The sequence below is a fragment of the Mobula hypostoma genome, chromosome 11 (genome assembly GCF_963921235.1).
Source record: "Mobula hypostoma chromosome 11, sMobHyp1.1, whole genome shotgun sequence".
Taxonomy (NCBI): Eukaryota; Metazoa; Chordata; class Chondrichthyes; order Myliobatiformes; family Myliobatidae; genus Mobula; species Mobula hypostoma.
Window position 1 is genome coordinate 68,126,186 of NC_086107.1, and position 22,920 is coordinate 68,149,105.

General features: G+C 37.1%; 1 protein-coding gene across 3 annotated transcripts in view; it reads left to right on the forward strand.

The window, feature by feature from the left end:
• prdm11 (PR domain containing 11) overlaps positions 1–22,920 on the forward strand; it is a 117,122-nt gene that overhangs the window by 37,815 nt on the left and 56,387 nt on the right. For all 3 annotated transcript variants that reach the window (XM_063062223.1, XM_063062225.1, XM_063062224.1), the window contains exons 5-6: positions 2,063–2,130; positions 4,671–4,858. In XM_063062223.1, coding sequence (XP_062918293.1) covers positions 2,063–2,130; positions 4,671–4,858 — 256 coding nt within the window. The remainder of the gene's footprint in view (positions 1–2,062; positions 2,131–4,670; positions 4,859–22,920) is intronic.

Here is a 22,920-nt window from a genome sequence, read left to right on the forward strand (position 1 = left end):
TCTTATGGTCTAAGTGGAGAGATGAGAGGCAGAATTGCCATAGAATTCAGATGGTGGTGGTACTGGTGAATCTGAGCTCAATGGAGCTTATATATGTTGATGATAAAATATGATGTTTGATGTTGTGACTTTTTTTGTACATGGCTGATGAATGCATCAATGCTGGGCTCAATACTAGGATTGTTATTTTTAAGAAATAGTTATTGCATTCTTGAAGTTCAAAGGAAATACATGATTTCATGATCTATCCAGAAGATGTCGACCGAAAGAGAGTTGTACACAGGTGCCAGCTTGACCAAAAGTATACCTTGATGTAGCTGAATACTCTTGAAAGCTTTTTTTTGTAGTTGGCTGTTCTCATGGTGGTGCTCTGTTGGTAGTTTCATCTTTTGTGACTTTTGTTGCACAAATTCCTACAGATCCTTGTTTGTAAGCTCTTTGTTACGACATTTCAGCTGGTCTAGTTTACCAACATGACAACATAAAATGACTTCTCAGGGATTTTGCAAGTCTGCAAACCTACAGGCTTGTGTACACGTTTTGGTCATAATTTCTTCCATACAACATTCATTGTTCCATAGATTCTATCATCCCCAAAAGGCACTAATGAAGTCCATGCATATTATGATATTGTACCTCTTCCAAATTCCTGAATGATGAGCATGTTGCTGTTGCTTAACTGTTCAATGGCATGTTTCATTATATGCTACAGAGGGCAAGCCTCGAATCTGGCAATGTTACACTCCTGTCCCAATAGTGGTGGAAAGGTTGGGAGGAGGGTGGCAGAAGTGTTTCAGAATGGTGTTAGCCTATGATGGATGTTAGTCAGATGTCCAGAGGCCTTGTTGCTCATGAGCAAAACTTATACACTTCCTGAATGTGGGAATTCAGAACTTGATATTTACAATTACCCATGACACCAAAATGGATAACAGAGTAAACAGAATAAATGGAAAAAAGATGCAAAGTAGCGTTATTTGACTGTGACTGAGGGGAAAAAAATAAGTTACTCTGAAATGTAGGGTGCATGAAATATAACACACAACAGTTTGAGATAATGCATTTGGAGAGGAGCAAAAAGACAAGTGAATAAAATAAAAATAGGATATTGTATTATTTCTGTTTTTGCACTATTTTTAGTTTAACTATTTAACACACACACACACACATATTTTTTCTATATTGCCATGTATTGCATTGTACTGCTGCTGCTAAATTAACAAATTTCATGACGTATGCCGTTGACATTGAACCTGATTCTGATATGTGGAGAAAGAAAGTAATCTTGGAATTTCTAGTATATTTTTAGGTTTTTTTCAAGGTAGCAGAAGACAATAAATAAAGAAGATATCCTTTCTAATGAAAGCATAGAATATAAGAACAGGGATGTGTTTAGTTAATAAAGTAAGTTTGATAGCCTGGGATTGTTTTCTTTGGAACAGGGAGACTGAAGGGAGAAAATTGAGATACATATAAAGCGATGTGGAGCTTATAGAGACTGAACTGGTCTATAGATCTTATTTCTTAAGGGGTACAGGAGTTTTTTTATAGGATATGATGAATAAGCAGGAATAGGGTACTAAGATGGCCAAAGATGGAAGGATAAAATGTACAAACGTTTGTAGGTTAGGGTATATATGTGTGTATGATTGGGTGAAGGAATTTGGAATGTAAGTCTATTGCACACTCCGGAGCAGAAGGTGGCAGTAATGCACTGCAGAGTCATTAAAAACCAGTAGGCAAAGATTTAAAGTGTTTGGTAAAATGATAGAGAGGGGAGGAGAGTTTTGTTTGCATGAAGGAAGTATGGGTCCGGAGTTCACTGCTGGAAAAGATGGTAGAGGCAGAAATCATTTTCACCTTTTAAAAGATTGATGGATGTGTTCCTGAAGAGTTGTGATTTACAGGACTATGGCCTTAGCAGTGGTCAACAAGACTAAGTTAGGCAGCTCTTTTTTGACTGGCTTGGAAATGCCTCTTTCTGTATTGCAGATTTTCTGATTCAATGAACTCCTGCTTATTTCAAAGTTAAGCTCTATATTAATCCTTTTTGTTATTTCAGATACTTGGCAAGAATAACACCTATAAGTCCATCGATGGCACTGATGAGACCAAAGCCAATTGGATGAGGTGAGTCAGGGGCTCTGGTCAAAGCTAATACTGTTGGTTTGAGTTTGGCTGGAATGTGAAGGGAAGGGAATAGAATATTTTAACCTGAAATCTCAAAGTGCAAGCAAGTATATCTTTTCTAGATCTTGCAGGAAAGCTGTTTTGATTGTCAACTTTTATGAGAGTTTATGCCTTTCTTTAAAGATAAAACTTCTTTAATATTTTTAAAATTGAACCAATCTTTCCTGAGTATTATTATAAATTTAGTTTGATTGTTCAAGCGTAAGCAGTTCCATGGATGTAGCAAATATTGTGATTCTGTTTTTCTTGCTCAATAAATATGTTTATCAGTGAACTACACTTGTTCAGTTTGATTTGACCTAACCTTATTGCCAAAGGAATTTAAACTTACAAATGTCTGGAATTTGGGTTGAAATTCTACCTTTATATTCGGGAATCCTAAATTTAAATATATATCTTGATTGAAATATATATTCAAATATATATCTTCATTAAGATGGAGAGTGACATAGTTAATTCAGAAACAAAGGTTCTGAACTTAAAGAAGGGTAACTTTGAAGGTATGAGACGTGAATTAACTAAGATAGACTGGCAAATGACACTTAAAGGGTTGACGGTGGATATGCAATGGCAAGCATTTAAAGATCGCATGGATGAACTACAACAATTGTTCATCCCAGTTTGGCAAAAGAATAAATCAAGGAAGGTAGTGCACCCGTGGCTGACAAGGGAAATTAGGGATAGTATCAATTCCAAAGAAGAAGCATACAAATTAGCCAGAAAAAGTGGCTCACCTGAGGACTGGGAGAAATTCAGAGTTCAGCAGAGGAGGACAAAGGGCTTAATTAGGAAGGGGAAAAAAGATTATGAGAGAAAACTGGCAGGGAACATAAAAACTGACTGTAAAAGCTTTTATAGATATGTGAAAAGAAAAAGATTGATTAAGACAAATGTAGGTCCCCTACAGACAGAAACAGGTGAATTGATTATGGGGAGCAAGGACATAGCAGACCAATTGAATAATTACTTTGGTTCTGTCTTCACTAAGGAGGACCTAAATAATCTTCCGGAAATAGTAGGGGACAGAGGGTCCAGTGAGATGGAGGAACTGAGGGAAATACATGTTAGTGAAATACATGAAACTGCTAGAGTCAGTTATCAAAGATGTGATAACAGAACATTTGGAAAGCAGTGAAATCATCGGACAAAGTCAGCATGGATTTGTGAAAGGAAAATCATGTCTGATGAATCTCATAGAATTTTTTGAGGATGTAACTAGTAGAGTGGATAGGGGAGAACCAGTGGATGTGGTATATTTGGATTTTCAAAAGGCTTTTGACAAGGTCCCACACAGGAGATTAGTGTGCAAACTTAAAGCACATGGTATTGGGGGTAAGGTATTGATGTGGATAGAGAATTGGTTGGCAGACAGGAAGCAAAGAGTGGGAATAAACGGGACCTTTTCAGAATGGCAGGCAGTGACTAGTGGGGTACCGTGCTGGGACCCCAATTGTTTACAATATATAATAATGACTTGGATGAGGGAATTAAATGCAGCATCTCCAAGTTTGCGGTTGACACGAAGCTGGGCGGCAGTGTTAGCTGTGAGGAGGATGCTAAGAGGATGCAGGGTGACTTGGATAGGTTAGGTGAGTGGGCAAATTCATGGCAGATGCAATTTAATGTGGATAAATGTGAAGTTATCCACTTTGGTGGCAAAAACAGGAAAACAGATTATTATCTGAAGGGTGGCCGATTAGGAAAAGGGGAGGTGCAACGAGACCTGGGTGTCATTATACACCAGTCATTGAAAGTGGGCATGCAGGTACAGCAGGCGGTGAAAAAGACGAATGGTATGCTGGCATTTATAGCAAGAAGATTCGAGTACAGGAGCAGGGAGGTACTGCTGCAGTTGTACAAGGCCTTGGTGAGACCACACCTGGAGTATTGTGTGCAGTTTTGGTCCCCTAATCTGAGGAAAGACATCCTTGCCATAGAGGGAGTGCAAAGAAGGTTCACCAGATTGATTCCTGGGATGGCAGGACTTTCATATGATGAAAGACTGGATGAACTAGGCTTATACTCGTTGGAATTTAGAAGATTGAGGGGGGATCTGATTGAAACGTATAAAATCCTAAAGGGATTGGACAGGCTAGATGCAGGAAGATTGTTCCCGATGTTGGGGAAGTCCAGAACGAGGAGTCACAGTTTGAGGATAAAGGGGAAGCCTTTTAGGACCGAGATTAGGAAAAACTTCTTCACACAGAGAGTGGTGAATCTGTGGAATTCTCTGCCACAGGAAACAGATGAGGCCAGTTCATTGGCTATATTTAAGAGGGAGTTAGATATGGCCCTTGTGGCTAAAGGGATCAGGGGGTATGGAGGGAAGGCTGGTACAGGGTTCTGAGTTGGATGATCAGCCATGATCATACTGAATGGCGGTGCAGGCTCGAAGGGCCGAATGGCCTACTCCTTCACCTATTTTCTATGTTTCTATGAAACCTTATACTTTCTAAGCATTGGTCATACATTTGTCTTAGGTATGTAGTAATATCAAGAGAAGAGAATGAACAGAATCTCATGGCATTCCAGTACAAGGAGAAAATTTACTTCCGTGTATGTAGGGATATTCATCCTGGAGAGAGGCTGAGAGTCTGGTATAGTGAAGACTATATGAAACGTCTCCATGCGACAACACAGGACACCATAGAAAGAAGCCTCCCAGCTAGTAAGTAGTTTATGTATTGAATGTGTACTGAGTTAATTCTCAACATTTTGACAGATTAACACTTACAAGACACTCATTTAATGTTATGATTTTTGACTTTGAAAAATGAGGTTATAAAAATTCAAATTCTGTTTTAAAGTGCTTTTGCTACATACCTTTATTTTTCCATTTAAAACAACACAATTCAGATCCATTGTAATAAAAGATCAGCGTAATCTAACATCAGGGCCAGGTTGCGTGAATAATTAGAATGAAACATCTCATACTTTTGTTCATACAATATTAATTGTGTAAGTTTTAATTGTTAAATGCATTATTTACTGCATAAGACTGAAATTCATTCTTAATGCAGTTAAAGTGATTATATTTTCCAAAGTCCTATGGAAGCTATATGATAAAACATAAAGACTAGTTCCGAACTCAGTCTAAAATTAGATAATTGTAAGTTTCTCTTGTGAATATAGAATTATACATAAAAGCTTTGTGATTTGGCATCCATGAATTTCTGATTCACTTCATCTCCGGTAACTCTGCAAACCAGCACTTGACAGTTGTATATGATGATGTAGTTTCAGATGAGGCTGGTAGGTTTTCATCGTTGCCCTACTGGTACTCCTTGGTTTCAGTGCTATCTGTAAGTGCTCGTAGTGATACAGACAGTAGTTGTTTGTGTTTGTGTCTTCCATTTCCATTGTGTTTTACTCTGATTGCACTCTGTTTATCGAGAAATATCAACACAATCACCTATTATAACATCGAATAAACAGTCTTCAGATAAAGGTGTGAAACTTAGGAGGGTGTGTTGACACTGAATGAGAAGATGGACATCTGCAAGAGACTCGACAAGGTTGAAAACCAGAATATTTTGATGAAGGAATACAAAGTAGGCTCATCCACTATCAATGATATTAAGGCATGGAAAGATAATTCAATTTTATGTAAGCCCGGAGCTGAATAAATCTGTAGGCAAGCAGTGTATTCTACACAAACCTAAAACAGCCAGACAGTGATTTATACAGATGATTTGCACTCAGACATTCTGAGGATGCAGTCTCAAGGCCAATGCTTATTGAAATGGACAAATGTTTCATCAATCAGAATTAGTTTCTGAGAAAATATTTATCAACAACATGAAGTATTTGTACAGTATTAAAGACACAATTTATAATGTTACCTGTGCACAAGATTCAGTTAGAAGTGAGACTAAGAAGAGTTTTGAGAAAGTTGTTGCCTAAGTGATGTTTGCTGAAGAATCTCCTGATGAAAAATTAGATGCTTTTAATATTCAACGTCAAAAATCAGAGAAAGCAGGAATTGTTAGCATGCTGAAGAATGCTCCCTAACAAACCCAGTGTGGCACCTAAGTGATAAGTATATAGAAAATTGGATTGAAATTGGTAAAATTAAATTGTGATGCAGAAATTATAGGAAGTGTAATAAACCCCAAGAAGCTGACAAGAACTTTGAAGCTTGTGTGACACAATAAAATAAGTTGAGCTAGTGTAGCTTCAGCATTTGATTATAATCCTCAATTTTGCAAAAGGCTGCCTTGTTATTCAGCACAGCAAGTTATGCAACTGCAGTCTTAACTAAAAGAGACAAGAGTCGATTATGTGGGTTGTTGTCCATGATTCTTTCAAGAGGACTTCTGGGGCTGGTGACAATGAACCCAGGGATGTACAGCAAGCCCTTGAGGAAGTACAACAGGATCTCAAGTAACTGCATCTAAACTAGAAGGAAGTGTAAGCTACAGTTCCATCAATTACATTATAAATTGACAAAGCTTACTTTTAGTTTTAAATGTAGGTTAAGTTTTGTATAAGTGAAATAAATTCCTTCTATTGCAGTCTTCAATAATTTAGTGTCTAGTACTTTATTTTTGTTTACGAACATTCAAAATTTCACGTATTTCCTTCAAGAAAACAACAGCACACATGGTGAGTACCCACACTACTGTTCTTGATTTTATGATAATATATTTGATAGTCATTTTGATTAACCAACACCTATCAAGTTTGGCTTAATAACAGAACATTTTACCATTGATCAATATGTTCAAGAATTGTCCCTGAAAATAGATTTCCTATAGATCATTGATTATGGGGAGAAAAAAAAAGTTACTTTTCTGTCAGACATATGGGAACTATATACAATGGATTCTAGTTAATTGGGCCATCAGTTAATCAGGGCACTTGGTTATTTGGGGCAACTCTTAAAGAACAAAAACTAATTGAGAAAATGGCTGGGTTTCCCTTTGTTTATTTGGGACACTATGCCGCTTAATTGGGACAGGAGACTGTTGCCTAACAGTTTCTAACTAACCCTTTGTTTATTTGGGACACTATGCCGCTTAATTGGGACAGGAGACTGTTGCCTAACAGTTTCTAACTAACATCAGTCACATTCAGCTTGTGTGGCATAACACCATGCTTAGAGAGAGCAGTTTTTAAATAGCATCAGTCGCATGTGCTTGTGTTCAAACAGCAGTGATTTTTGTTACTGATAGTTGGCAATTCAGAACTGTTTTTCTCAGTGCGGTTTCAAGCATTGAGGCTTGGAGATGCCATAAACGGACAGGAGTGAAAATGAAATGATTTCACTCCTTCAACAAATAAGGAACTATGGAGAATTTGAAGGTTATTGACAATCATCTTGAATGTTACAATGAAAATGAAGATTTGGAGGATGCATTCATTGAAGGCATTATATGAAGGCAGTCCATTATCTGTACTGTGCACTGAGTTTGTTCATTTACCATTAATCAAAAAAATCACGGCAGCGTATGCTGGAAGAATTCCTCTGTTGATAACTATTAGAAACTAATGCACAGCTTTATAGTATTGTAGTAGTATTGTTAGTGTTCTGATTTGTTCTGTATTTAATTTAAATACATAATTTGTTACTCAGTTGAATGAAAATTCATCTTTTTTATACCTTTTTAACTATTTCAATGGAACTTTAGCTAATTCAACCAAAATGTGCTGGCCCAATTAACCGGAATACACTGTACATTGTGAACAGTGGATTATAGGTACTCAAAATGTTTTGTTCTGTTTTTTTTTTAAAGCATTAATTACAATAGTTATTGTGCAATTTGATGTGATAAAACTTTCTTGTCATTGTCAGTTTAAAGACAAAAGGTCTGTTCTTTAAAAGATTTCTGCACTAACTAGTGGCTGAGAATCTCACAGTTAATAATAACGTCCAAATTCTCACATCTACCTGGACTATACCTCTTCTCACCCTGTCAGTTGTAAAAACGCCACCCCCTTCTTTCAGTTCCTCCGTCCCTGTCGCATCTGCTCCCAGGATGAGGCTTTTTATTCTAGAACTAATGAGATGTCTTCCTTCTTCAAAGAAAGGGGGTTTCCTTCCTCCACCATCAATGCTGCCCACACCCACATTTCTTCCATTTCACGCACGTCTGCCCTCGTCCCATCCTCCTGCCACCCCAGCAGGGATACCTTTCCTCTTGGCCTCACCTATCACCCCAGTAGCCTCAGTGTCCAGCACATAATTCTCCGCAACTTCTGCCACCTCCAATGGGATCCCACCACCAAGCACGTCTTTTCCAACCCTCCTCCCCCCCCCAACTTTCAACTTTCTACAGGAATCACTCCCTACATGACTCCCTTTTCCAAATTTCACTCCCCACTGACCTTCCTCCTGGTACTTATCCTTGCAAGTGGAACAAATGCCATACTTGCCCATACACTTCTTCCTCACTACCATTCAGATTCCCAAACAGTCCTCCAGGTGAGGCAACACTTCACCTGTAAGTCTGTTGGAGGTCATCTACTAAATATGGTACTCCTGGTGTGGCCCCCTGTATATTGGTGAGACCCGGCATAGATTGAGAGACAGATTCGCCAAGCATCTATGCTCCATCCGTCACAAAAATCGGGATCTCCCAGTGGCGGCCCATTTCAATCTTACTTCCCATTCTTATTCCGACATGTCAGTCTATAGTCTCCTCTACTGCCGAGATGAGGCCACACCCAAGTTGGAAGTGTAACACCTTATAATCTGTCTGTGGGAAGCCTCTAACCCGATGACATTATCATTGATTTCTTAAACTTCCATTAATTGCCCCTCCCCCTTCACCACTTCTTCATTTCCATTTTCCTCTCTCACGTTATCTCCTCACCTCCCCCTGCTGCTCCTGCTCCTTCCTTTTCTTTCATGGAGTTTTACCTTCTATCGGATTCCCCCTATATCCTCTTCTCCAGCCTTTTATCTCTTTCACCTATCACCTATCACCTCTTTACTTCACCCCTCCTCCTCTCCCAGTTTCACCTATCACTTACCAGCTTGTACTTCTTTCTCCCCTCCCCCAACCTTCTTGCTCTAACTTCTCATCTTTTTTTCCAGTCCCGATAAAGGGTCTCAGCCCGAAACGTCGACTGTTTACTCTTTTCCATAGATGCTGCCTGGCCTGCTGAGTTTCTTCAGCATTTTGTGTGTGTTGCTCTAATTTCACAGTTTTACTCAGTTGTAGAGGGATGTTGCAGTGACCACTAGTCATGTGCAGTTCAGGAAATGAAATGAAACTCAACTTATTGGAAACTAATGAATGAAGTGAGGCATACATTTTGAGTCCAGTGGTGTATCATGCCCCCACTCAGTCGTGGTATATCAACAAGTTCTATCATATGTTTTGTAGTATACCACATACTAATTCAACTTTATAAATTATTTGTTTTGGAAGTACCAAGTATTTTAAAAGCTTTATTTGGTGTAGCAGAAGGCTACTGAGTGGTATTTGTTAACTAAATTATATTTGGTTGTGAAATGTGCTAATTGAATGCTGGCATGGAAAGTTATGAAAACATTTAAAAAATTTTAGTGTTGTGAATTAATGTGATATTGGAGAAAGTACTAAAAAGGGGAAACACTGAGTTGTTTGTCAGTCTGTGGAACTGTGCAGCAGTTCATTTTTGCTCCAGCTTGCAATATCTGCAGTTTCTTGTGCCTCCTCTTATCTATTCTGCTCATTACAACCTCAAAAAACTCAACTGAATTGTCAAAGATGATTTCCCTTTCAAATAACCACATCAATTCTACAAATTTCTTTTATAATTTTCTAATTGCTGTCAGTACTTCTTTAATAGATTCTTACACTCTCCTGATTACTGATGTCAAGCTAACTGGCCATAACAATTGTGTTAATCTTTTCCTTTTCATATTTCTTTGAAACTAATGGTCTCTAATTGTGTTACTTATTTATGTTATTTATGTCTCTTATTCATGGTACTCTCATATTTTACTTCATCTTACAATTTTTTGGTCCTCCTTTATTAAATTCTGAAGTATTTCCAGTCCTCAGACTCAATTACTCTTCTTTGATAATACTTAAAGTGTTTTCCTTTGATCTAATACTGTTTTTAGCTTCTCTTGTTCACCACAATTGGATCACTTTTCCTGTAATGTTTTCTTTACCTTTAAGAGAAATATGTGACTCGCAGGTGATAGGCAAACGTTTGTATTAATCCTTTGAATGTTAGCAATTGCTTCTCTCCTGTCATTTCTTTTAATACGGTCTATATGACACCCCGTACTTTTTTATGTTTTTTTTAAGCTTTGAGACTTTAATTTCGGATTGAACTAAACTGTTTCCATTCTTGGCATAATATTCCATCATTAATGTCTTTTTAACATGCTTAAAATGCTTATTATTTAACCATTTCTCATTGCACCTACAAGATCAGCCTAACTGGTTCCTCAAAACGCTGATCTGGAAAACCATCTTGATTACTCTTGTTCATTTCAATTATTTCAGCGTCCATTCATTGCTAACTACCCTGCTGATAGGCTGCACTGCTTAAAGGTTGTTCATCTTGAAAGAGCGATGCACTGTGATAGCTATTCTTGCTAAATTAATTCTGCCTGGAAACATTAATGAATGGTACTACATGGGATTGGTTTAATAAATGAAGACATGGATTCTAATCTCACCAAAACAACTGATGAATTTAAATTCAGTTAATTAAATAATCTGGAATTTAAAATAAAACAATTAATTGTAGTAATTGTGAGCATGAAAGCGATTGGATCGTTGTGTAGAAAAAAAACACATGGTTCAGTGATGTTCTACAGGGCAGGAAATCTTGCTTGTTGCTAGGGTGAATAACTCTCAAAAATCACAAAATATTTTTCTCTGTGAGAATTAAGACACCAGCTAATGAAGTGTTTTCTCCTTGTTATAATTAACTTCAGTTTCACCAAACAGGCTTCCTTGACAATGCATCTTGTCAAGTGCTCTCACAATTATTCTTTTCTCATCAAGACTACATTGGAACCATACTAGAAGCCTGTATTCAGAGTTAATAAAGCATAAGGAATCTGGCACCAGCCTGACATGTATTTTGTAGAGAAATTGGCCAACTGGATTTACTCTTTTGGGGATCTGCAGTATTTGTTTTCTGAATCATAGGTTCTATTGGAAAATGAGCAGCAGTCACCCAATGTCTCGCTTCTGCAGCAGAGTTGCAGTGACTTCTGTTGTCTTCACTCAGGAAACAGACTATTTTCTCTAAGTCCAGCTACTGTTACTGTTTACAAGCCAACCCATCTTGGCCCTTTATGCTAAAAGTCTGCAGTTCGTGACCACAACAGTTTAGTGCAAAGTAGTTTGAGATTATAATCAGGATATTTCAAAGTACAAAAAATTTGAAGTAAATTTTATTATCAAAGTACATATATGTAACCATAGACATCCCGAGATTCATTTTCCTGTGTGCATGCTCAGCAAATCTATAGAATAGTAACGATAACAGGATCAGTGAAAGATCAGCCTGAGCACAGAAGACAACAAACGGCAAATGCAAAATAAATCAATAGCAGTAAATAACGAGAACATGAACTAGAGTCCTTAAAGTGAGATAATTGGTTGGGGGAACATCTCAATAGATGGGCGAGTGAGTGTAGTTATCCCTTTTGTTCAAGAGCCTGTTGGTTGACGGATAGTAACTGTTCCTGAACCTGGTGGTATAAGTCCTGAGACTCCTGCACTTTCTACCTGATGGTAGTAGTGAGAGAAGAGCGTGGCCTGGGTGGTAGGGATCCCTGATGTTAGATGCCACTCTTCTACAACAGCATTTCTTGTAGATGTGCTCAGTGGTTGGGAGGGCTTCATCTTTAATGCACTGTGCCGAATCCACTACCTTTTGTAGGATTTTCTGTTCAAAGGCATTGGTGCTTCCACACCAGGCCACAATGCCCCCAGTCAACACATTCTCCACTCCACATCTACAGACTTTTGTCTCCATTAAATGTCAACAGCCTTCTAAGCCACAGGGGCACTATTAGCACAGGTAAAGGTAGACAAAAAAACTGACTTATGCAATGCATAAGCCTAATCAGTTGACTTTTGTATGGAATGTAATAACGTGAGAACGTATGTAGGTCAAGCATTCATTGAAAAATTGAATCATAGCTGACTGATCTTTATCAGTGAAGCTATTCTTCCTAATACCCATCATCCATTATTCCCTTTCAATGGAAAATTGTATCTTAGCTTGAATATATTTAATGATTTATCTCTCTGCAGATAGAGAATTCCTAATATTCACAGACTTCTGGAAAGGAAATGCTGCTTCATCTTGGCTGTAAGCGGCTATACCTTATCTTGCCTCCTAGTTCTACTGTAGGTTTCCCAAACAGGAGGAGTGACCTAACAATTTTGATCCTGTCAAAGCCCCTTCAGAATCTTGCATGTAGGTATGTCTTGTAGATATATCATTCTGAAGATTTTTATTTTTGCATAGTGGCCTTGATGTGATGTTCATTGACAAAGAAAAGATAGATGTGAAGGTATTGGTAATAGGGAATTGGGTCAAAATTATGAGATTATAAAGTAAGCTAATTGCTTGCAGAATATCATGGGTAGATATGGATACCCACTGAGAAATCTTCTCATTACCCTTCTCTTAACCATGCACACTTATATTGCAGAGGAAATTCCACTGCAGTGAGCTGTGGTGAAATTAGCCAGCTACTACATAAAAGCATTAGATGATTTTCTGTAAACAGCATTGCTTGAGAGTGCCAGGTTCCATCCAATTCAACTGTGAAGGTTAGGTGGGGCTTGCCCTGGGGATTTCTGAACTGTAAAGTTACATCTGAAATTTATTGTACGAGCTTAGATCCCTTCAGCAATCCGTTCCTGTCATGATTCATCTTTCAAATGTGCATGCAGTTTTCATTTCAAAGGTCTAAAGGCAACTCGGTTAAGTTATGGACTGTTGTTGACTTTGAATGCTGCCAAACTATGTGGACAATTTAAGTTAGAATAATCAAACAAGACTGGAATTAAAATACATTTTAAACAAGAAACCATAGGATTTTTGCTAAAAATCTTTCTGGTTTACTGGTGTCTTTCAGGGAACAAAATCTACCCTCCTCACCTGGTATGACTACTCCCTGAAATGGCCTACCAGACCTCTGAAAATTCAAAGGCAGTTAGGAATGGTCAATAAAGGTTAGCTTGGTCAGCAGTAGATATCTCGTGAACATTTAAAAGAAACTTGGCACCCAAAAACAGATGGTAGCAATTCCATTTTCTCCCTGTGTATCTCCATTGCCTGCATGTTTAACACAAGAATTTCTCAACACATCTGCATTATCAGTAGCCATCCAACAGGGCACTTGGCTCACTTACTTAAACATAGATTTTGTATCGTGGATGAGAAAAGATGTTTGAAAATTAGCATCTGAAACTTTTCAGGAGTAAAATTCATCTTCGGGTGACATTTGCTAAATGCAGAATACAGAAATGACAATTTACCTTTCCAGTAAAATCACTGGGAAAGAGTTTAAGAAGGAGAGCCTATTCAACAGCCATGTTTGCTGCCGTCTACACATTTTACTTGTTGATGCCTTTACTGCACATAATTATCTAAATTTACTGATTACTAAATAATTGATTTAGAAACCAACTCAATCTCTGGATTATGAAGGTGTGACTTCATAATTCAGTTTTTTTCAATAATTGTATTGAGAATATCAGGAAACACTTGCACTTATCCCAACTCTGTATAATTGACACTGCCTAAATGTTACTGATGAGTGCACCAATTGTTTGAAAGGTATACAAATGTTGGTGCATTATTTTAGGAGAAACACTGTCCATCATTAATTGTGATGTACAGGATAAAATAGTATTGTTTGCTCTGTGAACTGCATGTATACCATGGGTGAACTGCAGAATATGATGCTAGAGTAAATGGTGAAAATGAAACCGCATGCTATATTGGTTTCAATGAAGTTGCTGATACTGTTGAAACTGAAAGCTATGAAAGCATTAATGAGGAATAGTACACATAGCAGTGCTGCAAAGTTGTGACTAGTATTAGGTTTAAATACTTGACAGATCGCAAAGCCATCATCAACTTCCAGGGGTAGAATATTAGTAACTCTTAAAAGACTATTTAGGTTTGAAAGTGACAGGGCTTACTTCCTGTGGTGAGTTTAGTTTATGTATTGTGCAAATACAGCAACTCAGTGCTATTCAGTGGCTATCAGCAATGATGCAGTCAGCAAGATGCCATCTTCAGGGAATTTGTGCATATGGGTGTAAATTTTCTAATACATATTAATTTTGAATGCTGCGAATATTTAATAATGTGGGATGATCAGCATTTGAAACCTGTAAATTTTAGTGTCATAAAGATAGTTTCAGTGTTTGAAAATTTATCTCAAATTTTACGTTTAAAAATGTATCTAATGAGAGTTGAATATTGTTCATATCTTGCTTATGTATATGTATTTAGTCATGATCATTTGAGGCACATTGTATTTGTAACAGACTATAAACTAAATGAAAGAATACTGAACATCAAGAATACATTTGCACTATTGTAACATACTTCTATTTTTGATTACTGAGCTATAGGTTGAATTAAATTTTATTTGGATTTGATTCTTTGTAACTGCATCTTTTGTAAAATAATCAGCAGTAGTATTTTTATGGAGGTGAAGATGATTAGATTATGAAGACACGTAGTCCTCTTTTATTATCATTTAGTAATGCATGCATTAAGAAATGATACATTATTTCCTCCAGTGTGATATCACAAAACACAGGACAGACCAAGACTGAAAAAACTGACAAAACCACATAATTATAACATATAGTTACAACAGTGCAACAATACCATAACTTGATGAAGAAGTCCATGAGCACAGTAAAGTTCAAAGTTTCTCAAATGTCCCACATCTCACACAGACGGGAGGAGGAAGAAAAACTCTCCCTGCCATGCTGACCACAATCCGACTCTGAGTCATCCGAAAACTTCGAGCTCTGATCAGCTGTCCGACACTGAGTACTGTGCGCCATCTCTGTCCGAACGATTCAGCCTCCTTCTTGATCGCCAAAAGCAGGCAAGGCCAGGGATCTTGAGGCCTATCCTCCGAAAGATTCACGACCACTCAGTAATGACAGCAGCGAACGGGCGTTTCAGAAATTTCTCCAGATGTTCCTCTGTGCTTTCACATCCATTCTCCATCAAATCAGAATTGTCCACGGCCCCTATTTAACAGATACAATATCATTTTTCACCGGAGGGCTGCGCACACGCAGGCGTGCCGCCATCTTCTCCTCCCGCCTGGAGAAGAGAAATGAATCAATTATAAATTTAGGAATAAAGTATTTGTCAATGTTTCTTTATTAAAATCTTAACATTTATTCAATGATGACTGTGTTGGCAGGTTTTATTGAAGGCGTTGTACTCTTATAGGCCCAATTTACTAATCCACATTTCCATGTTTTATGGAAACGTGTCACATTTGCCTTTTGCAAATCTTCAAAATGTTTCATTGGTTTCAGTTTTATGTTATAAATGTAATAGTTTGTAGTTTTTCCACATATATCCTCAAATTTATTTCTTATATGATGCAGTTGTATGTGCATAAGAAACGAATACTTTTAAATTACTATGACTGTTTCATTGTCAACATTTAGAAACTCTGGAAAGTCACAATGATGGTAGTTACATAATTTACAAACAATATTAAAGCAACCACAAGAAAACTCCAGGGACTTAAATAAAAATGATTTAACAGAATTCTAATGTTGGGCGTATGTTCAGGATTATTAACCATTTGCAATTTCATGTCATTGTAAACTCAGGTTTTGCTGAATTCAAAGTTAGCTGGTATTCTTTGTCATGCAGCCTGCAGTGAATTATTGCGCCACGACATACTCAAATCATGTAATTTGATTGTAGTAGCCCTCACTGCTGTTTATTGAGATGTCCTTTGTGAGTAACAATGAAAAGTTCTATAAATGTAATAAAATTGGCCATCAGTGCGGACTTGTTTGAGGCAGACATGCAGGGTCAGAATACAGCATTGATCTGACAAATTCAGGTAGCATTAATAAGAAGTTTGAGCTTGTGAAATCATTCTGTTTTCTCACTGTGTACATGTGCTTTGGCTAATTTGTTAAGTATGTGTTATTGTGTATTAGACTTCAATTATTTGAGTGAAGTACTGTTCACCACTGTATCTTTAGGAGCTATATATCCACTGAGAGATCTGTGGAGAATTAAGTTTGATCTAATGTGAGAAAAACCTGGCTAATTTGCTCATATATAAGAAAGTTTCTTTTTTGTTAACCAATTTCATTATGTTGTATTAATCTGTTTAGAATACTTCAGAATGGTATATAAAGTAGGAAGTCACTTTTTTTAAAAAAACAAGATTCTGCAGATGCTGGAAACCTTGAGCGGCATGCACACAAATTGCTGGAGGAACCCAGCAAGTCAGGCAGCATCTGTCAAGGGCAGTAAACAGTTGACGTTTTTTGCTGAGCCCCTTTATCAGGAAATGTCAGCTGTTTGTTACCCTCAATAGATGCTGCCTGACTTGCTGAGTTTCTCCAGCATTTTATGTTCCGTATAGTTCTTTTTGTTTTCTTTCTCCTGAAAATAAACAGAATTACTAATTACTCATTTTGTTGGCAGAACTATTCAATCTCCCTAAAATGGAAGGAATAACCTTTTCTTCTAAATGTGTAATGAAGCAAAAGAGAATGTAACCACACTTCCTAATACACATTGGTTTCTATGGTCTCTTAAGTTCTACATCCATATACAGTATTTTTCATCTGTGCTTTCAGAAAAGCATGATTCTAGTTGCATGTGAAATTCTGAAATGTACAAACTGCAGATTTTAATGTGAATAACTCAAATTTGTCTTGATCCTTGTAAAGTAAAATATAATAACAGACTGGAATGAAACAGAAACTGTTGGAAATAGTCTGAAGAGAGAGAGACAGAGTAAAAGTTTTAGGTTGACAATCTTGAATCAGAACCACATCTTTTTTGAACTAGTGTGCATGATTATTGTGTGCCTGCACTTTCCTGGCTCATATGCAGTGGGAAGATCTTACTGAAATTCACCCTCAAACATTGTGGGCCGAAGGGCCTGTAATGTGCCGTAGATTTCTAGGTTCTATGTTAAAACAGGTGGTGAGATAGAGACAATAACTATGCTTTGTAAATATAGTCTGGAACTCCTGCCTCCGGAATTCTCCAGAGTGAAACTTTGACAGTAATGAAAAATAAATTTCAGAGATCTATGTTACGACAGAGATGTTAAAATTGAAGTAAATGTTTTGAAGCAATAAAATTATTTGAAAGCACTTTAAATAAAAAGTGACAGCTTAAAGTAAAGCTAAATATTAACTTCTCTTCCCATTAAAAGCATTGGGATCTCAGGTCTGTGACAGTTCAGTGCCAAGGATCCCAACAAGACAAGGTTTTGCCATTGAACTCCACATGGAGTCTATTATCAAAGCATAATGACAGATGCTGCACCATCTGGCATCCAGTAAGTCCTGACTGACCCATGCATGCATTATGTCTTAGGCATTATACTTAAGTCCATTTAAATAGATATTTACCCTTTGGACCACTTTCCATCCCAAGTAAATCTTGTGAATTAATTCTTTGTTAGGGGCATAACATTTTATAAACGTTTCCACTCTGAGCAGATTTGCTGTCATCTCAGGAAGTAGCCACTGTATTTTCAGATTCAATTCTGCTATATCTTCTCTAGTGAACAGTGGAAGCATGGTTCTCTCTTCTCAATTACCTTGAACAAAATATCTCATATATGGAAATCAGAGCAGTGGATGTAATGAATAGAAGCAGATGTTCCATTACACAACTAAACACCTCTATGGCTTTTCAAAACAAGTTATGCAAAATAGTTAATGCTATCCATTTCTATTTAAGAGATTCCATCTAAATACCTAACCGATATTTCTTTGTGCCTCCAGATTTTCCATAGTTGACCAGGAATTCCAGGATGATCTCTTTGGAATTTGAACTTTATGTTTAAAAAAAACTTTTATTTTTCCCAGTTAGGTAAATTTTCAAAACATTATTATAATTGTAACCACTTTTGTACATTTTATGGTCTCATGTCTGAATAAGGTTAGATTTCTACCTCGGCAGAAAATTAGGAATAGCCAGAGGGATTAAGAATGATATTGCCTATTCATCCCATGACAAGTCCGGACTGGCAGTAAATTCAATCTTACCAGAATACTTTCATGTGTCTTGAGGCAACAGTTCTTCCTTTAGGAAGTTCTTGTAGCTCTTTTAGGTGATCTTACCTTTTATACTTCCTTTTATACAATTATACTACTACCTTGAAGTAACAAATTTAATAATATGTCTTTTTAATATTTGCTTTGATGTGTATATTCGATCTTTCAAAAGGTTCACTTTATTTCCATAAGAAAAGTGCAAGAACAGATTGGTAATTTTGAAATTCTGAATGCATAGTATGATCAGGCTGAGTTGCTGCGATTCCTATGTTTTTCTGTAATAATATAAAATATTGAGTTTACTACATTTATCACTTGGAGTTTTTTTGATATTGTGGACTAACTTTGAACCTCTGGGTGTAGGTATATATCTCTCCCTGAAGTTTTTTGTTTAGAAACTAAAGGCTGCTTTTGTCCTCCACATTCAAAACCAGAAAGGAAGATCAATGTAAGATGATATTCAGTATATATTCGGTATCAGCATTTCCATAATGTAATTGGTGTAAGATATCAATCAACTCCCAAGGTGTTTATTGTTTTGTCCTTTGCTAAAACAACTTAATCAACCATTTCACTACACCTTAAAGAACTGTTTTATTTATAAGAGGTAAAGATCTATGCCAGGAGATTGGAGAGCGTAGCAACATTTTGTAGGCTACATGATGTAATTTCTAGTTAAAAAAATGTTATTGAAAATTGAGGACTTTGACTTGCATTGTGAAATTCCTCTCTTGTTCTAGGTCATCATGCGCTAACATTAGCCAGTACATGAAAGAGCTTGGGCTTGCACCTTAGTTGCTGACAACATGCAGTATCAGTCTAGGTTTTGTTTCTGTAACTTTCTGTCATCGATCACCTCTATTCCCTGAGATGGATCATAAAAGGAACCTTCCTGAGAATTTTCCAAAATAACATGAGTAGGTCTCAGCTAACTTTCATCTGACATTCCCTGGGGAAGTGGGGAAGGTACTTCACTGAGTATTACATGGTGGCACCTTAACGCATCTTTACTGGTGCCTTATAATCCAGATTTGAACCACTTTGTTGAGCCCTTTTTGCTCCATCCACCACAGCAGGCATAATTTCCTGGTAACCACCCATTTTAATTCTACTTCCTATTCCCATTCTGACATGTTGGTCCATTGCCTCATCTACTGCCACAATGAGGCCACTCTCAGGTTGGAGGAGCAACACCTTATATTTCATCTGGGTAGCCTCCAACCTGATAGGATGGACAGTGGTTTCTCCAACCTCAGATCATTTCTTCCCCATCACCCTTCTCTCTTTTCAACACTCAATTCTGGCTTTCCCCTTACCCCTTCCTTTCTCCTCACTTGCTCATCACTTTCCTTTGGTATCCCTCCTCCATTCTCATCAGATTCCTCCTCCTTCAGTCCTTTATCTTTTCCATGTTTCACCTCCCAGATTCTCACTTCAATCCCCCTCCCCCTCCCTCCCCACATTCAAGCTTCATCCCCCTTCCTTTCCAGTCCTGATAGAAGGGTCTCAGACTGAAATGTCATCCTTTTCTTCTCTCTGTAGATGCTGCCTGCTATGCTGTGTTCCTCTGGCATTTTGTGTGTTGCACTGAATTTCCAGCATTCGCAGAATCTCTTGTGTTCCAGATTTGGTAGTATTTATTGAATCTGTATCTTCTTTGTTTGTAAATTATCACTACCATCAGCACTACATCTCCTTCTCCACCTGTATAGAGGCATAGAGCATTACAGAATTAAATGGCTCTTCATCCATCTAATTCATGCCAAACTGTTATTCTGCCTAGTCCCGTTGACCTGCACCTGGATTATAGCTCAACATTCCCCCTCCATCCATATACTTATCCAAGCTTCTCATAAATGTTGCAATCAAATTCACATCCACCACTTCAGGTGACAGCTTGTTCTACACTTGCTCCACCTTCGGAATGAAGAAGTTCCCCCATCGGGTTCTCCTTGAACACATATGACCCCTAATTCTAATCTGACCCAGTCTCTGGAAAAAGCATTTACTCAATATATACTCCTCATAATTTTGTATACCTGTAGAATCTCCCCTCATCCTCCTACGCTCCAGGGAATAAAGTTGTAACTTATTCTACCTTTTCCTGTAAGTCTTCAAGTCCTGGTAACATTCTTGTAATTTTTTCTGTACTCTATCAATCTTAATGATGTCTTTCCTGTAGGTAGGTAACCAGAACTGCACACAATACACCAAATTTGGCTTTATCAACGTCTTATACAATTTCAGCATAACATCCCAACTCCTGTATTCAGTACTTTGATTTATGAAGGCCAGTGTGCCAGAAGTTCTCTTTATGGCCCTATCTATCTGTGGCTCCACTTTCAAGGAATCCTGGATATGCTTTCCCAGATCCTGCTGTTCCACCTCACTCCTCAGCGTCCTACCATTCACTGCGTAAGTCCTATCCAGGTTTGTCCTTCCAAGGTGGAACACCTCACACTTGTCTGCATTAAATTCCATCTGCTATTTTTTAGCCCATTTTTCCAGCTTGTGCAGATCCCACTGCAGCATTTGGTAGCTTATCTCACTGTCCACTACACCCCCAACCTTGGTGTCATCCATCAAAGAGGCAACCATCTATTACCACTCTCTGACTTCTACAAAGTCAATGTTGAATCTGACTTACTACCTTATCCTAAATGCCAAGTGACTGAGATGATCAGCCTCTGATGTACAACTTTGTCCAAGACCTTGCTAAAATCCATGCAGACAACGGCCACCGCCTTTCCTTCATTACCTTAAATGTTATCACTTTCTATTCCAGCCAATTTAAGAGCAAACCTGTCACTTTTCAGATGAGATGTTAAACAAAGACCTTGTCTACCGTCCCTCAATCAGTATCACTTTTTAAAATAAAATAATTACCTTCTTAATGTTTGTGAGAGCTACAGTGATTTAATTTTTGACTGTGAACTGTTTTAGAATGACTTGTAAAAGATGCAATAGAAGTGGGAATTTGTCTTTATTGTTACTAACTGCAGTTATTTTTATCCAGTTACATCTCCAAAAATATTACTTATGATAGTTAAACCTAATTTAGAGCATGTATTCCAATTATATGTCCTTTAAATTTTAATTAGCTAATATTGAATATTGACATTTAATACCAAATGATAAAAACACAGTACTTTGAGTTCAGTTTACCATGCCAGTGAGGCTAGAGGTCTTAGAATGAATTTAATAATAAAATTAAAATAAGGAATTGGTTCTAGGGCAGGCAAATTGATTAATAATGTCACAATATTGTAAGGTTTTAAAGCTTATATTTTGCAGATCATATGTGGAGAATGCAAACATATCAATTTTAATTAATTTGGAAGCCAAGGGTAACATTTGGTAGTATTTATTCAATATGTATGTATTTTACAACCTGCTAAAATTTATTATCACAATTATGCACATGGTTAGAACAGGAAGAGAAGAAGGAAGCTACCAGCCATTCTAATGAAAACATTATTGGATGAATACATATGATCCTCCAGTAAGCAAAAATAATGGTATTTAACAATTTCAATTCACTTCACTCTTTAAAAGCAAAAGTAAACATAAATATGCTATTTTTTCCTTTCAAACAATAAATGGGACTGTTTTTGAAATTTAACCACACTGGGCAGTGTTTTGGACTGTGCTTTGCTTGTCCAAATATGTAATCTGTTAGGATTTGGAAGGGGTAATGAATGCAAAGCAATAAATCTTCCAGGTTCCTGTACCATAAAGAAAAATAACTAAAATTTAACACAGTGATTGCAGGAGACATTTAGTACGAGTCTGCAAAATACAAGAAAATATGATTTTGAAAAATGAATTGGTTTGTAATCTGCGTAAAATTTTAAAGCTTACTTGTGTGACATTTGGCAAACAAATTATTGTTTATATTTCTAGACTCATAAAACCTTCATGAGAAGAAATGATTTTGGATTTTAGTAGTAGTACATATTTAACTGTTTTAACATATATTTTACATGATTTTATGTGATAATTGGACTGTTTGGCTGAATGAGCTCAGGTGGTTTGAGTAGCACTTGTAATAGCCTACGGATAACTGCTATAATACTGTAGAAATATTATCTTTGCCCACAAATATATATTGCAACTTATATGTAATTTTGTCTCATTGATTGTACAGATTATAACTGTTTGTCATAATCAGGGTCTTGTTGGCATGTATTATTGCAGTTACATATAAGAATCTTTGCTCATACAGTTAATTATCTACTAGCAAAATCACATATTTCAATGTCAACCATTCCTACTATTTTGTTACCATTATCAAACAGAAATAACATTCTCCTTTCTTTAAAATAATATTTTACCCCAAAAATTCAAGAGAAATTATTTTCTGCGTTAAACTGGACTTAATCATACAAGATATAAATGTATCTATGTGACTCTTGACACATTAATTCCAAGTATTTCTTGCCTACTTATTTAGTGGTAAACCAGTTCTCACTGAACTGCTTCAGCCCAAGAAATAAGAAATGTGTGT